Source organism: Acomys russatus, unplaced genomic scaffold (genome assembly GCF_903995435.1).
Source record: "Acomys russatus unplaced genomic scaffold, mAcoRus1.1, whole genome shotgun sequence".
Classification (NCBI taxonomy): domain Eukaryota; kingdom Metazoa; phylum Chordata; class Mammalia; order Rodentia; family Muridae; genus Acomys; species Acomys russatus.
Genome location: NW_026131896.1, coordinates 43,370 through 56,878, shown reverse-complemented (window position 1 = coordinate 56,878; position 13,509 = coordinate 43,370). Strand labels below are relative to the sequence as shown.

The 13,509-nt window shown below is 54.6% G+C and overlaps 1 protein-coding gene across 1 annotated transcript; it reads right to left on the bottom strand.

Annotated features, from left to right (window-relative positions):
- Nucleotides 1–4,909: 4,909 nt before the first annotated feature.
- LOC127186617 (keratin, type II cuticular Hb1) lies at nucleotides 4,910–11,487 on the bottom strand. The gene is made up of 9 exons (XM_051142875.1): nucleotides 11,045–11,487; nucleotides 9,459–9,667; nucleotides 8,482–8,542; nucleotides 8,259–8,354; nucleotides 7,562–7,726; nucleotides 7,201–7,326; nucleotides 6,758–6,978; nucleotides 5,767–5,798; nucleotides 4,910–5,332 (listed from the first exon to the last, which is right to left on the bottom strand). The coding sequence occupies exons 1-9, from the start codon at nucleotides 11,405–11,407 to the stop codon at nucleotides 5,166–5,168; spliced, it is 1,440 nt and encodes a 479-aa protein (XP_050998832.1). The 5' UTR covers nucleotides 11,408–11,487; the 3' UTR covers nucleotides 4,910–5,165.
- Nucleotides 11,488–13,509: the final 2,022 nt, after the last annotated feature.

Below are 13,509 nucleotides of genomic sequence, written 5' to 3'. Positions count from 1 at the left end.
TGGCTGCCAGCTGGGAGCCGAGGTCGGAGCTGTCAGCTAGAATGTATCAGCCATGTAATAATCTGAGCAGAGAAAGTTACCACGAATAGTTATTAACTACAGTAGAGGAGCTGGGGGAGGGAGAGGAGGCTGACAAAAGATGTGACTAGGGATTGCCTGGTGCCGTGGTCAACCTTGATTTTCCATTCACTGCACTGAGAGTGACCTAGGATATGTGTAAAGCAAGCCCCTGGCTGTGTCTGTGAGGGGGTTTCCAGAGAAAATTCCTAAGGGGGGAGAAGAGCCCCTCTGAGCATGGGGTCACTGTCCTGCGGTCCAGAGGAATGAGTGTGACAAAGGAGAGAAGAAAGTCAGTCAGCGAGCTCACCTCTCTGTCTGCTGGCCATGGAGGGGAGCAGTTCTGCTGCCCCCCACTTTCACCATGATAGATGGAAAAGCCTGCAGCACTGAGCCAAAGTGACTGTTTCCTCTCTCACATAGCTTCTCTGAGACATTTGTGCCATGGTGTCAAAAAGCCTAATATACTTTCTGTATGTGAACCCCTAGCTTCCAGAGAGAGGGGAGAGGGGAGGGGGAAGAGGAGGGGGAGGGGGAGGGGACACAGACAGGAGGAGCATCCCATCTGCTCCCCAGGTACTAATGTTCATCACCTCACATAACTGGCTCTTCTCCAGACACCTTCCTGGGGACATCTGACCTCAGCCTGAGGTCAAGTCCCAAAGCCAACAGCTTTTGTTCATTTCCTGGTACTTGGCTCTTACATCATAACCAAACGTCCCAAAGGCAGTTGCTTAAATCACGATTTTTCATGGAGGTAGCAGGTGCTGCTTTCCTTTATGATAGCAACACAAGCTTCCAGCGGCTGCATGGTCCTAAATGCCTTCTTTGAGGTGGTTGGCATTTGGTGCTGGCAGCCGGTCAGCTTGGATAGGATGATGGTCAGGACCTTCTCTTCTCCTTCATGGCTTCCAGTCCTCACAGAGCCAGAATCCAGAAGCCTAGAGGGGCCCTCACTGGCAAATGGAGTGTAGGGACCAGCCCCAAGTCAAGAGGCTGGGTCTTGAGGCCTTTCTGTGCTGTGAGTGGCTGTGCCTGGAGGACAGCAACATGGTTGGGGGCCATATTTGAAGCAGGTTTCCTCAGGAGGATTAATTAGGAGGAAAGATAAAATGTTGGATACTGTGCAGCATTAAATGATGGAGGTGGGGACTTGTTCTTCATCCTTTTGGTTACTGTTGCCATGACACCTTCTAAGCATCCTAGCAGTCATGAAGATCCACTAAAGAGACTTATGCCCCTCCTTTCACTGTCAGGCTATTGAAACATTGTTCCTGGAGGGATGGGTATTCTCCAGGAATCTCGTGCTTGGAGAAGTAAGACTCAAGTCTGTCTCTGCCTATCTCTCTCTCTTTTTCTTCCTCCCTCCCTCCCTTCCTTCTTTCCTCCCTTCCTCGCTCCTTCCTTCCCCCGTCTCTCTCTCTCCTTCCCTCCCTCTCTCTGTCTCATTCTTTCTCTCACAATGTGGCTCAGGATAGTCTCAAAGCCATGATAATCCTCCTGCCTCAGCTTCCTGAGTTCTGCGATTACAAATATGAGTCACCACATCTAGCATGAAATGACTGATCTCTTTACCTGAGTGAACTTGTGGCCTATAAGTCTTTGGTGGCTCCCCTTAAGGTCTCAGCTTCAACATGACGTCTGTCTGTCCCTGGCTAGTGATCTTCTGTCAGGTTCCCTTTCCTCCCAGCCTGAAGGCCCAGGGCTGCCCAACTCAAACGCTCCATCTCCAAGAAGGAGAAGGGAGACCCACAAGACCCAGGAAGACAGTGAAGACCCAGGCTCAGGGGATTCCCCAGCTTCACAGGCCCTGTCCAAGGTGATAAAGGCAGAACTGGCAGGGAACCGGGCGGGGAGCTCCAGGATGCTGCTCTGTGTGTGAGTCATGGTCCATGCTGTGGGGTGGGAGGGCTCTTTCATGACGCAGCTGCCTTTGAGTCACCCACACTCCTGCACGTATGGAATTCTACAAACCCATTGGTTCCTTGAGTGGACTTAGTGACATTATTTTTGTTGGTTTTTTCCCCCCTGGGTGAATATGCAGACATTGTCTCGTGTCTCTCCAGGAAAAGCCACACAGCAGGTGACTATGGTGGCAGGGAGGTGGGCCTAGAGTCCCATTCCTGGAGTCCCTGATAGCTGAGGCAACAGTGTCAGCCTTGGATAGGGTGGGAGGAAGGTGGCTCCCTGGATCCTACTGAGTGATGCTGTGACGCGCCTCCTGAGGTTGCCTGTCCTTAAGGTCCCTCCTTAAGTCCTCAGGGGGAAATAGTGATGTCCTAAAGCAGCTTCCAGGAAGGGATGAGCTACAAGGGCCCCGTGGGGTTTCTGTCCCTGACCTTTGAGGCCTCACAGGGGAGAGGCATCCTGGAGCTCCCAGCCCGTCAGCTCCATATTTGTTAGCTTGGGCAGGGCCTGTGACTCTGGGGATCCTCCGAGCTAAGACCTGAAAGGCTCTGAGTGGTGGGTCAGAGCCAGAGTGGGGGGCTGCTGTACTCTTTAAGAGAGCTTGAGGCCACTTGGAGGGCAGAGGGAGCTGTGGAAGATGGGACTTGGCGTTTTGTGGTGGTCTCTGTGTGGTGTGAGCAAGCCTCACCCTGCTCTGAGCTGTGTAAAACAGTGGTTTTCATGCTAAGCCTTGCACTGGGCGATTCCATTTTACAAGGCAGAAGTTGGCTCAGTTTGAGTGGAAATGACAAAGCAGGCCCTTAACTCTGCCTCTCATGTGGGTGTGAAGACACCATCAACTTTCTGGCACGTGTCACCAGATGCACACTGGTTAAAGAGCTCATTCATGAGAGCTTAAGACGATACCCATGCTGCTGTCAGAGTAGATGAGGAACGCATGGACACATGAGCAGACTAAAATACACTGGGAAAGCCAGGACTGTGCACTTATCCAACACACCAAGAGCAGTGAAGACCGCGCATGCAGCATGGCCTAGGACCTCACCGGGCTGGACCACTCGCTTGCAGCTGGGGCCGGCTCTGCCCCTCCATCGGCTCTCCAGCTGGCTTCGTTTTGTCCTACTTGACAGCCCACGCTACCTTTATTTGTGTCAGTTTCCTGCCTTCAGTAAGAGCTCTGTGGCCTCCTTAAGTCCTCTCTAGCCACTTTGTCACTTACTTGTGACTGTGGTATGTTATCCAAGGAGCAACATTAGTATCTATTATCAAAATAAAAAGAGCCTGAAGCTGGGGGTTGGTGGTATATACATATAATCCAAGCGTTCAGGAAGTAGGGGCAGGAGAATCAGGAGTTCAAGGCCAACTTTGGCATCATAATGAGTTGGAGATCAGTCTGGATGACACAAGACCCTGTCTCAAAACAAAACAAAACAAAACAAAACAAAATAAAACAAAACACCAAAAACAGCCAGCCAACTAACCAACCAACCAATTGTGACTGCCAGTAGGCGATCAGAATTGCAAGGTAAATTGCCGTCAAAAATACTGATATAGCTAATTAATTTATTGTTCAATAAATTCTGAACTTGCTGAAAGACACAAACATTTGTTCTATGGTTTTGTGGCGGGAGTGGGGGTGGGGAGAGAAGAAAGGACACTAGAAAGCTCTTTGGGAGGAAGATGAAGACAATTCTGGTGGCTGAATCCAAGGGCAGCCTAGAACAGGAGGGATGCTGGCCAGGACTGTGGCCTCAAAGGGCACTGCGTATAGCAAAGTATGCAAAGAGAAGATGGAGGATGCCAGGAGAGGCAGGGTTCAAGGGCCAAGGCTGTGGGGCGTGGGCACAGGACCTACTGCTCAGCCATAAGGCCAGTGAAAGCCGCAGGATTCTGGCCTTAGGCAGAACCAGGCAGGACCAACCACAGTGGAAGAAGCTAAGGTGGAGACTGGTGCAGTCAGTGGTCCAGAGTCAGGATATAAAAGTAGAGGGGCCCTGAATGCTCAAGGTCAGGCTGCAGGGTGAGGGGGATGAGCCAACGAGTGATGCCCATGGGAGGAGTGAGAGCCTATGAGGCAGGAGAAACCTAAAGGCCAAGGCGAGGAGGAGAGAAGGTGACATGGAGCTTGGTGTGGACCTCAGAGGGCCAAGGCTTAAGGAGTAGGGCTGGAGGACATTTAAGGTTGGTTCCTCTAGCCTAGGCTCAGAGCTTTTCTGAGCCTTCTATTCTAGAGCACCCTGTGACCAGTGAGGTCAGGCTAGGAACAGAGCGGCCATCCTAGTGTTGGGTGTGGGTGCTGGGAACAAGGCAGAGAGGTGGCGATGGCAGTGGGGAGTGGGGTCCAGAGTAACACAAAGTGGCCCTGGTGGCACTTCTGATACTTGTTGCTGTGATGATGTGTGTGTGTGTGTGTGTGTGTGTGGTATTAGGGGTACAGGGAGAGTGAATGTATGTGGGAGAAAAAATAGGGTGTGGGTGGAAGGGGGTTAGAAATACACACACACACACACACACACACACACACACACACACACACGGCACCCTGCCTTTCAGCAGAGCTCTGGCCTCTGGTTTCCTTTGGGGCTAGCTGAAGGAAGAAGCCTATCTGTCTTGCTGTACCAACCACAGGGGTTGACTGGGAAGTCTACTGGGAGTGAAGACAGGGTATGTGTTTGGGGAAAACGGGTGTCAGGGGTCACATCTCTCTGTGACTAGTGGGCAACATTGGGACACACCCAAAAGCCACATGGCCTAGTAGATGTGATATAGGCAACCTGTGCTTTGAGCTCTGCCCAGTGGGGATGGGGAGGCAATTCTAGCTGGGGACAGACCCCATAGATGCCCACCATAAGGACATGCCGCGCCGGCCCCAGTCCTTACACCAGATCACCAAGCCCTGGTGACAGTAGGAGCTCAGCTGAAGGAAGCACAACACTCTACACAATTGAGAGTAGGCACACAGTTTATTGCACACAGGGCCTAGAGGCCAGAGGTACTGGGAGCAGAGCTGGGCACCTCCAGGCCTGCAGCTGAGGCAGGAGGATGATCTATCAACAGCAAGCCCCTTGCCAGCAGGTAGCTGGACAAAAGGGCAGCTGCTGGGGATGGGGAATGGATTCTCAGAACACAAGGGCAGCAGATCTCAAGGCTATCATGCTCAGCTTTGTTGGTCAGGCCACTTCCTGTCTCCCTCTTGACCCCTAAAATCTCCCCTGGTAACAGGAGCCAGTTCCACAGGGCGCACACAGGCCAGTGCTCACCGCCACGTTCCCACTGCATGGGGCACTGCAGACGCTGCCTGTCACAGGCCTTGAGCCAGACACACACAGGTCCCCGGATACAACTCCACCACGGGAGCTGCTGACACCTGTGAAAACGACGGAAGTGCCTTCAAACCTGGCTGGTGGCCACCCCTGCCTGTCCCTTCCCTTGGTCCAATCCTTCAGGGAAGGCTACAAAGAGCCCTCGGTTCTAATTTGTAAGCTGTGCAGAGAGGCCTCCCGGTTCCCATAGGAGGGAGTTAATGGGTGTGTTTCTGCCCTAGAACACTCCCTTTGTGGGCCTGGCTCCTCGCTTCTACGATATAGTAGGTGACTTCTGAGGTCTCGTGGGGTGACGTCTTTCCCCTTTGTCACCCCAGTCATCCTGGGCGCTAACCTCAGTCTCTCTCTCTGCGCGAGCATCCCTACTTCTTTTGACTTGGGAGTTGTTAGTAAAAGTTGACCAGGGTCTGAATGTCACACCCGGGCACACTTGGCCCTAGTGTGCAGCTTCCTTTCAGGGCTCGTTCGTTATACTTACAGACATTGACAGCTCCAACACCTTCGCACAGCCTGAGTGGAGGAGAGACAGAGAGAAGGCGTCAGGGCAGGGCAGATCATCAGGTTTTCCTCAGGCGCCATATTCATCTTTGTGTCACTTAGAAAAATGTGCTTTTTGTTTTGTCTTGTTTTGCTTTGTGGTGGTTGTGGCCTACAGGGCAAGCTATACTGGGCAGGCTTCAGACTGGTAGGCATTCAGCTGCCTCTGCGATGTACAGCCTGACCAGAGTCCCTGACAGGCTTGGGTAAGCCCAGCTTTAGGAGGAGATGACCCTCCACAGGCTTGTGCTTTGAAGGGTTGCCCTCTGACTGCGGGTGCTGTTTAGGGAGGCTGTGGAATTTTAGGAGGTGGGGCGGGGGAAGCTGGGACAAGTAGGTCACCAGAAGTGAGACTTTAAAGGCTTCTGGCTCTCCATCCTGCTTGGTCTGTTGCCGCGGCAACTGCTGTGACCTGAGCAGCTTTGCCACGCTCTCTTTGCTCTGATGGGCCCGGACCCTCTGAATCTATGAAAGCCTTGCCCACCAGTACTGTTCATCTGGCTCTGTGCTCACAGCAACACACAGTAATGAAGGAGTCCTCCTGAGCACAGTGCCTCCTCCTGAGCACAGGGCCAGGGGCAGAAGTTGGCCAGCAGTTCTAAGCCAGGGAGAGACCCCAAGTACCTAGGCAAGATGCCCACCTTGGAAGAGTCAAGGGTAAGGACCCAAGGGAGTTCTGACTCAGAGATAGGGCACTTAGTTCTAATCCTAGCAGGGTCCTGTGATGGCCGGAGCTCTGGCCCTGTGGTGACAATGGCTTGAGTGGTGAGGCCACCTAAGGCCAGTTCAAGAGCACTGGGCTCCACTGAGAAATGGTTGTGCCTTCTGCGGGTTCTTGGGGGCTGAAATTGAGGTGGGTAGGGTGGGAGACAGGCAAGTTAAGGAAGAAAAAACTTCCAAGATAGTGGAGAGGGAAAAGCTACAGGACCCACCTCTGTTCCTCGCCCTCCAGCAGGCGCCTGTAGGTGGCGATCTCGATGTCCAGCCCCAGCTTGGAGTTCATCACCTCCTGGTACTCCTTGAGCAGGCAGGCCATGTCCTGCTTGGCCTTCTGCAGGGCAGCCTCCAGCTCAGCCAGCTTGCAGCGGGCATCAGCCAGGGCGGCCTCGCCCTGCTGCTCAGACTGGGTCACAGCGCCCTCCAGCTTGGTGTTCTGGGGACACAGAAGAGAACGGGGTAGCCGGTGGTCCCTGGCTCTAACTCTATGTAGTACCTAGATACATCTAGTCTGCTACCAGCTGGGAAACACGCCCACCCTCAAACAACAAATAGACAGTGTGGTTAGTGGTAAGATCCGAGCAGGCCACATGCTGGCCGTGTGGCCCTGAGGAGGCATCCAGCCTCTCTGGTCCCAGCACAGCTGACCCATACACACCTGGCACTTGGCGTTCTCGATCTCGGCCGTCAGCCTCTGGATCGTGCGGTTCAGCTCGTTCATCTCCTCCCTGGTGCGGCGCAGGGTCTCCCCGTGCCGGATCACCGTGGCCTTCATCTCCTCGCACTGGGGATGGGGGAAGCAGAGAAGCCCATGAGGCACAGGACACAACAGGGACCTGCTGAGCACACTGCCAGACTAGTGTGCAAGACGCACAGTGCTCAGCCTGGGCTGCCTCCTCAACCCGAGGGCTGTCTGCAATCTTCTTGCCATCCTTGGGGTGCAAGAAGCCTCTTCTGACAGACCCCAGAGTCCTTGCCCCTGTTGCGTCTGAGGACAGATGTCCTGACCTCTCACTCACCTTGGTGCGGTACCAGGACTCGGCCTCTGCCCGGCTGCGGCTGGCAATGTCATCATACTGAGCCTTGATCTCAGCTATGACGCAGTCCATGTTCAGGTCCCGGCTGTTGTCCATCTTGACGATGACGGAGGTGTCTGAGATGTGGGAGTGGAGGACGCGGGTCTCCTGCAGGAGTAGAGAGCCAGGTTGTCTGGGTTTTCCCTCACCTGCCATGCCTGCAATCCCTGTGACTCTCCTGGAGCTGCCAGCCATACTTGTAGCGGGGTTCCTGCCCCTTAGAGAAGCAACAGCTCCTGACTTTAAGTCTCCCTTCGAGGCAGGGGCAAGCGTTTCACAAGTTCTTGCTTGTGGAGTTGTTTAGACCTGAGAATCTGGGCTGTATCCAGATGGTTCCTTAGGGACAGACTGTGCCCTGGGGTCTGATGTTCTCTTAGACCAGCTGCACCTGGGCCAGGAAGGCTGTGCGGTACCTGCTGGTTCAGGAAGGATTAGGTGGTCTCTGCATGGACAGCTTGGCCTAGATCTACCTCTTCCTCTTTCTCTTTCTGAGTCGATCTGTTTGGCTCTACACTCCTTCACCCAAGCTCTCCAGCCTTCCTGGCCTTCTATGTCAGATCAGGTTCCTTATGGGAGGGGTACTTGGTGGGTGTGGGAACTCCTCCAGAGCCCCCTGCATTCTTGCCATGGTCATGCTTACCTCTTCATACACCCGCCGCAGGAAGTCCGTCTCCTGGGTCAGTGCTTCTGTGTTGGCCTCCAGGTCTGACTTGCGTAGAAAGGCGCAGTCCACGTCCTGTTGGGGTTTGCAGAGAGCCATGAAGCTCACTCCCCCATGGGCTCAGGGCATCTGGCTGCTGAGTGGCAGGTCAGAAGGGACAGGAGGAGGTAGAACTGGCTGGGGACCAGCTTTAATCACTCACCTTCTTTAGAGCCACAAATTCATTCTCTGCTGTGGCCCGGAGTGCAACTTCTTCTTCATACCTGAGGCAGGACGAAATGGAGGCCTTGTTCAAATGGTCTTGGGCCTCGGCCGTGAGGCCAGCCCACAGAGAAGCCTAAACTCTAGCCCTCCTTAAAGGATGTGGGAGAGGCCAGACTCTAGGTACTGGCCTGTGAGCACAATGAGTCTTTGGGGTAGAGATTGAATAGTGGTATTTGAAAGGTGTGCATCTGTATACACACACACACACACACACACACACACACACACACACACACTCCTTGAGCAGGCAGGCTGTGTGTGTGTGTGTGTGTGTGTGTGTGTGTGTGTGTGTGTGTGTAAGGTCAGAGAGAGGGAGATGGATGTTTTTTTTTCCTCATCCTTTGCCCTGAGCCCTTGGTCAGTACCCTGTCTACTGTCTCTTCCTGGGCTGAACCATGGGACCACTCTGTGGCAAGGCCTGCTCAGGGCCCGGGCAGTAGCCAGAGGCTGTGGCAGAACACAGCGCTGAGGAAGGCTGGTCTGTTTGAGGAGCAGAAGCGTTTGAGGCTCGGTGCCGTCCTTCATGGCTGTGTAACATGTAACTGACAGTCTCCATACATGACCACATCATGCCTGCATCCCAGCTGACTGTACTCCGATGCCCCACCAAGGGCAGGGAGCATACACAGTGCTGGCCGGATAGCTAGCATCCTGCTGGATCTGCTTGGTGCGGGTGGACATTTTGGAGGAGAGAACTGTACAGACAGCATGCAGGGACTTAAGGGCTAGTTCTGGAGACAAGGCAACGTAGATAAGCTGATGACAATTTGTTCTGCCCAGAGGAAGGCAGGAAGGGGGCTCCTTGATTCATAAGGCAGGGTTGGCTTCCTGACATAGGCAGGCGGAGACCCACCCACAGGCTAGATGCTCTTCTGTATTCAGGGAGCTCCTGCCAAGACTCCCCAGTGGCCCTACCTCTTCTTGTGGCCCTCCATGGCCTCCTGCACACGGTTGAGCTCGGCAGCCAGCCTCCCGCTGTCGGCCTCCACACACTCAGCCTCCTTCCTCAGCGTCTCGATGTAGCCCTCGAACAGGGGCTCCAGGTTGCTCTCACAGCACTTGCGGTTCTGGTAGAAGTGCCACTTGGTCTCCAGCAGCTTGTTCTGCTGCTCCAGGAAGCGCACCTGTCACCCAGAATTAAAGTCTGAGAATGGGCTCTTGCAGGATCAGAGGGCAGGAGTATATGTGTGTGTGTACATGCATGTGTGCATGTGTGTGTGCACAGCACCAGTATATGTCCTCCCTGGTTGACATCTCATCTTTCTATAGCTACACTGGGGCTAAATCCAGGCGGTAACCTGGAATTCCTTCCTGAGAGCTAACTTCAGTGACACCTGGTGTCACTGAAAGTGCTTAAACCAGTCCAGGCTCCTCTGCCTCTTCTCAGTTTGTGACCTTGGATAAGGCACTTAGAGCCCTCTGCAGGGTGGGGCAGCCAAAGCAACTTTTAATAAGGTGCAGAGAGGAGTGCTACCCCAGAAGATAACACAACAAGGGGACCTGTGACGGCCAGTCTGCAAACTGACGCATGGGACTGTTTAGGAAGGCATGCTGTCAGCTCCGGAAAGCGAAGTGTGTACATGCCGGTTCCGGGAGCCCTGCAACAACAGCACGATTACAACAACAGGCACCTGGGATGTATGTGCAGAAATGCCTCGTGATCCACTCTTGTGCTCAAGGGGGGGACTGAAGGCCCGAGAACATGGCTGACTTCAAGGAGAGACCATTGGTGGGCAAGGACCTTATCTCACCACGATAATTAGACAATTAGGTCCCAAGCTGCACGCCATTCCTCCCTATACACCAGGTACTCCACTCCCAGATGCCTTTGTATAATAACCTTGCCATATCCTTGGTAAGCTCCCTCACGGTAGCTCTGGTGTCTCCTACGTGCCAGCGCTGGACAGCCACTCTCTCCTTGGAGCCTTCTCTCCCGGTGCTAGAGCCTTGGCTAAATATGGATGCCTGATTCTCTGAAGAAGGCTGCAGGGTTCACTCTGGCTCTGCAGGAGGTGTCTGTGGAGCTCAGACCATGCTCGGAGTGCCTTCCCATAAGTCCCCAAGGCCCTGGGTGTGGCTACTGCTCAGGCCTGTGTGCTACGCTCCAGTACACTGGCTTACCCAGAGCATGCTGCCCCAGCAGCTACATGGATGAAAATGGCGCTGTGAGAAAAGCTTTCAGGAAGTCTTCATGGTTTCTCCCCTTGCCCTCGATGCAGGGTCGTGGTGGGGCCACCGGCCTTCCTGCGGGAGTACCCACCTGGTCTCACACACTGGAGGGGCCATGTCTGGGCTCTGTAGGCCCTGCTCCTATTTTTGAGGGTGCTTTCAGGTTGTTTTCCTAAATCAGACTGAAAGGCTTGCTTCTAGTCTCTGTCTGGCTGAGCCCCTTCAGCCTTGGGGGGTCTGTAGGTATGCTCTCACTCTGCCTCCCCCTCAGTGGCCAGCCTTGGCCATGCACACGCCGGGCTCCAGGGAAGGGTCTGAGCCGGGACACCCACCTTGTCGATGAAGGCCGCGAACCTGCTGTTGAGGCACTTGATCTGCTCCTTCTCCTCATGCTTCACGCACTGCGCGTTGGGGTCGATCTCCAGGTTGAGGGGCGTGAGCAGGCTCTCGTTGACAGAGACGGTGGTGATGCAGGGGGGGCTGGGCCCGCAGATGCCTCCAGAGCGGTACCCGAAGCTGCGTCCGCAGGAGCCAGAGCGGAAGGCCCCGCAGACGCTGCGGCTGCCGAAGCCCCCTGAGAGTCCGCGGTAGCAGGAGATGCCCCTGTAGGGAGCTGCGGAGATGCAGCAGCGTCCTGGCCTGGGTCCGCAGGCTGAGGCACAGCTGAAGTTTCCAGTTGGGAAGCCACAGGTCATGGTGGAGGAAAGGACGGCACGTGCGAGGAGGAGAGAAGTGGACAGGGTTTGGAGCCGAGGCCGTGTGTTTCCTGGGTCTCTGAAGGCCCTTTTATATGCCCGCGGCAGCTGGCGTTAAAAGGGGCCAAAGAAGAGACAACAGCTACATTTTATTGGCTTCACAGCGCCTGGCCTCTTAAGCTCCAACTCGCTTGCCTCCTAGTGTGGTTGTGTCAACAATCCTTGGCCACAGGCCTGTTTCATCTTCAAAGATCTTCACAAGCTTCCTCCGGGTCTCTGCCCCTCCTTTGGTGTCTGGTGGGGAAGGGCCAGGAGATTCCTTGCTGCATGCTCCCGGAAGCCTCTGCTGGAAGGGGCCTAGTGGGCTATGGATCCTGGAGACCTGACCTGGCTTTGTCCTGCTCTGTGATGGAGTATGTCCCTAACACCTCCTCATCAGCCTCTATCCAAAAGGCAGGGGGATAAGGCCCCTGTCTTCATTGCCAAGGTCAACCTGTTCCAGCCCCTTCTTAGACAGAGCCTGACCAGGCCAGGCCAGGCCAGGGGGTCCTTGAGAGACTGGCATAGGAGCAGGGCGTGGCCTCTGCATTTTGGGTCTTCCCAGTGCAGGGAGAAGAGCTGGGATGTGGGAGAAGGCACGTTGGAATGCTCGGCGTAGGCTTTAGAGCAGCGGCCCTCAACCTTCCAACGCTGCGAACCCCTTTAATACAGTTCCTCGTGTTGTGGTGACCCCCAACTGTGAAGTTATTTTGTTGCTACTTCAACTGTAATTTTGCTACCGTCACGAATTGTAATATAAATAGCCGATAGGCAGAATAGCCAGTATATGACCCTTAAGGGGTCACGACCCACAGATACATGGCTGCTCTGAGTTCTGGGGGTCATTTCTGGTAGGATCTGGAACACGACTCGAGAACAGGCTCTCCAGACTCCAGGAGGGAGTCGAAGGTGGGTTTGAGGCCTGGGAGGGGCAGGAGTGAGAGGAGCCCGGACACCGTAGCCTAGCTCTGATCTGGAGACTGTTAGCTCATTCCCTCATCACCCGGGAAATGCACACTGGGGGTCACCTTGGCTGTAGCCTCAATGCTTCTCTGTGGAGACTCAGCCAAGACCTGGGGTTTGGGAGATGGGTGCTGTGCAGAGCTCAGGGAAACCAGTTTTCGGCCAGTGGGTGATGGGGACGCCTCAACTGGGAGGAATGCTCTTCAGCGTCCAGGTTTGGAAACTGGGGTCTGACAGGGTACGAGTGGCAAACTCAGTGGCCGTCTTGGTGTTCCTGCACCCACTGGAGAGCAGGAAAAATACTTTGTGGTGTCCACAGGGTCCTGAGTGGGGTCTACTCCTTCCCTCAGAGAGCTCACTGGGAGGGACGAGGCTGAGGCTTGGGGGACTGTCCTTAAAGCCATGCTGTCTTAATTTGGCCTTATCCTGACGTTCAGGTCACGTGATAGTGAGGTCATGAGGGTTCCCTAACTTGGGTGTCGAGCTCATAAACCCTCCCAGGCACAGGTCCCTTGATGGCTTTTGAGGATGACTGCTTTGATGGGACCATTTCCTGAGCAAGCTACCTCCCGAGCTAAAAATAGCTCTGCACGCATTCCACCTGCACCTCACCTTTTACCCTCCACTCCTTGAGGAGCGTGGGGTGTGGGCCAGACACATCCCATGGGGAGCTTTTGGAATGAAGAGGAGCCTGTCTGCTGTGGAAAACCTGTCAGGAAGCAGGGCCACGCCTACTCCCCTGCTCTGCACACCCAGGTCTCTACAGTTTCGGGCTGAGGTGAGGAGAGATGAGGGCTTCTAGTGTGAGAGACCCACCGTGGGGCTGGCCTTGAGGCTTGGAGCTGGTGGGATCTCTGCAGCTGCAGAAGGGAGGGTGGGAGAGGCGGACTGCTTCTGACAGGCTAGGGCCTTTCCAGGCACATAGCTGCCCGATGCCCAAGAAAGACCCAGATCTTCTTTCCCCTGAGCAGAGGGTGAGCCTCAAGAAAGGCTTGGTTCAGTGGTCACATGGGATGGAGTATAAGGCGGCGTGTCTTTCCCGAAGCTCTTCCTCCTCACTGTCCTGTAACTGTTTTCTGGCTGGCTCGTCTGTCATAGTC

What these genes read in the sequence shown, in the direction of transcription:
- LOC127186617 (XM_051142875.1), bottom strand. Translation starts at nt 11,407, where the DNA reads ATGACCTGTGGCTTCCCAACTGGAAACTTCAGCTGTGCCTCAGCCTGC. An exon ending in ATGGAGGGCCACAAGAAGAG is followed by an intron (nt 8,543 to 9,458) that starts GTAGGGCCACTG and finishes GTCCTGCCTCAG; the next exon opens with GTATGAAGAAGAAGTTGCAC. An exon ending in AGTCCTGGTACCGCACCAAG is followed by an intron (nt 7,327 to 7,561) that starts GTGAGTGAGAGG and finishes CCCCATCCCCAG; the next exon opens with TGCGAGGAGATGAAGGCCAC.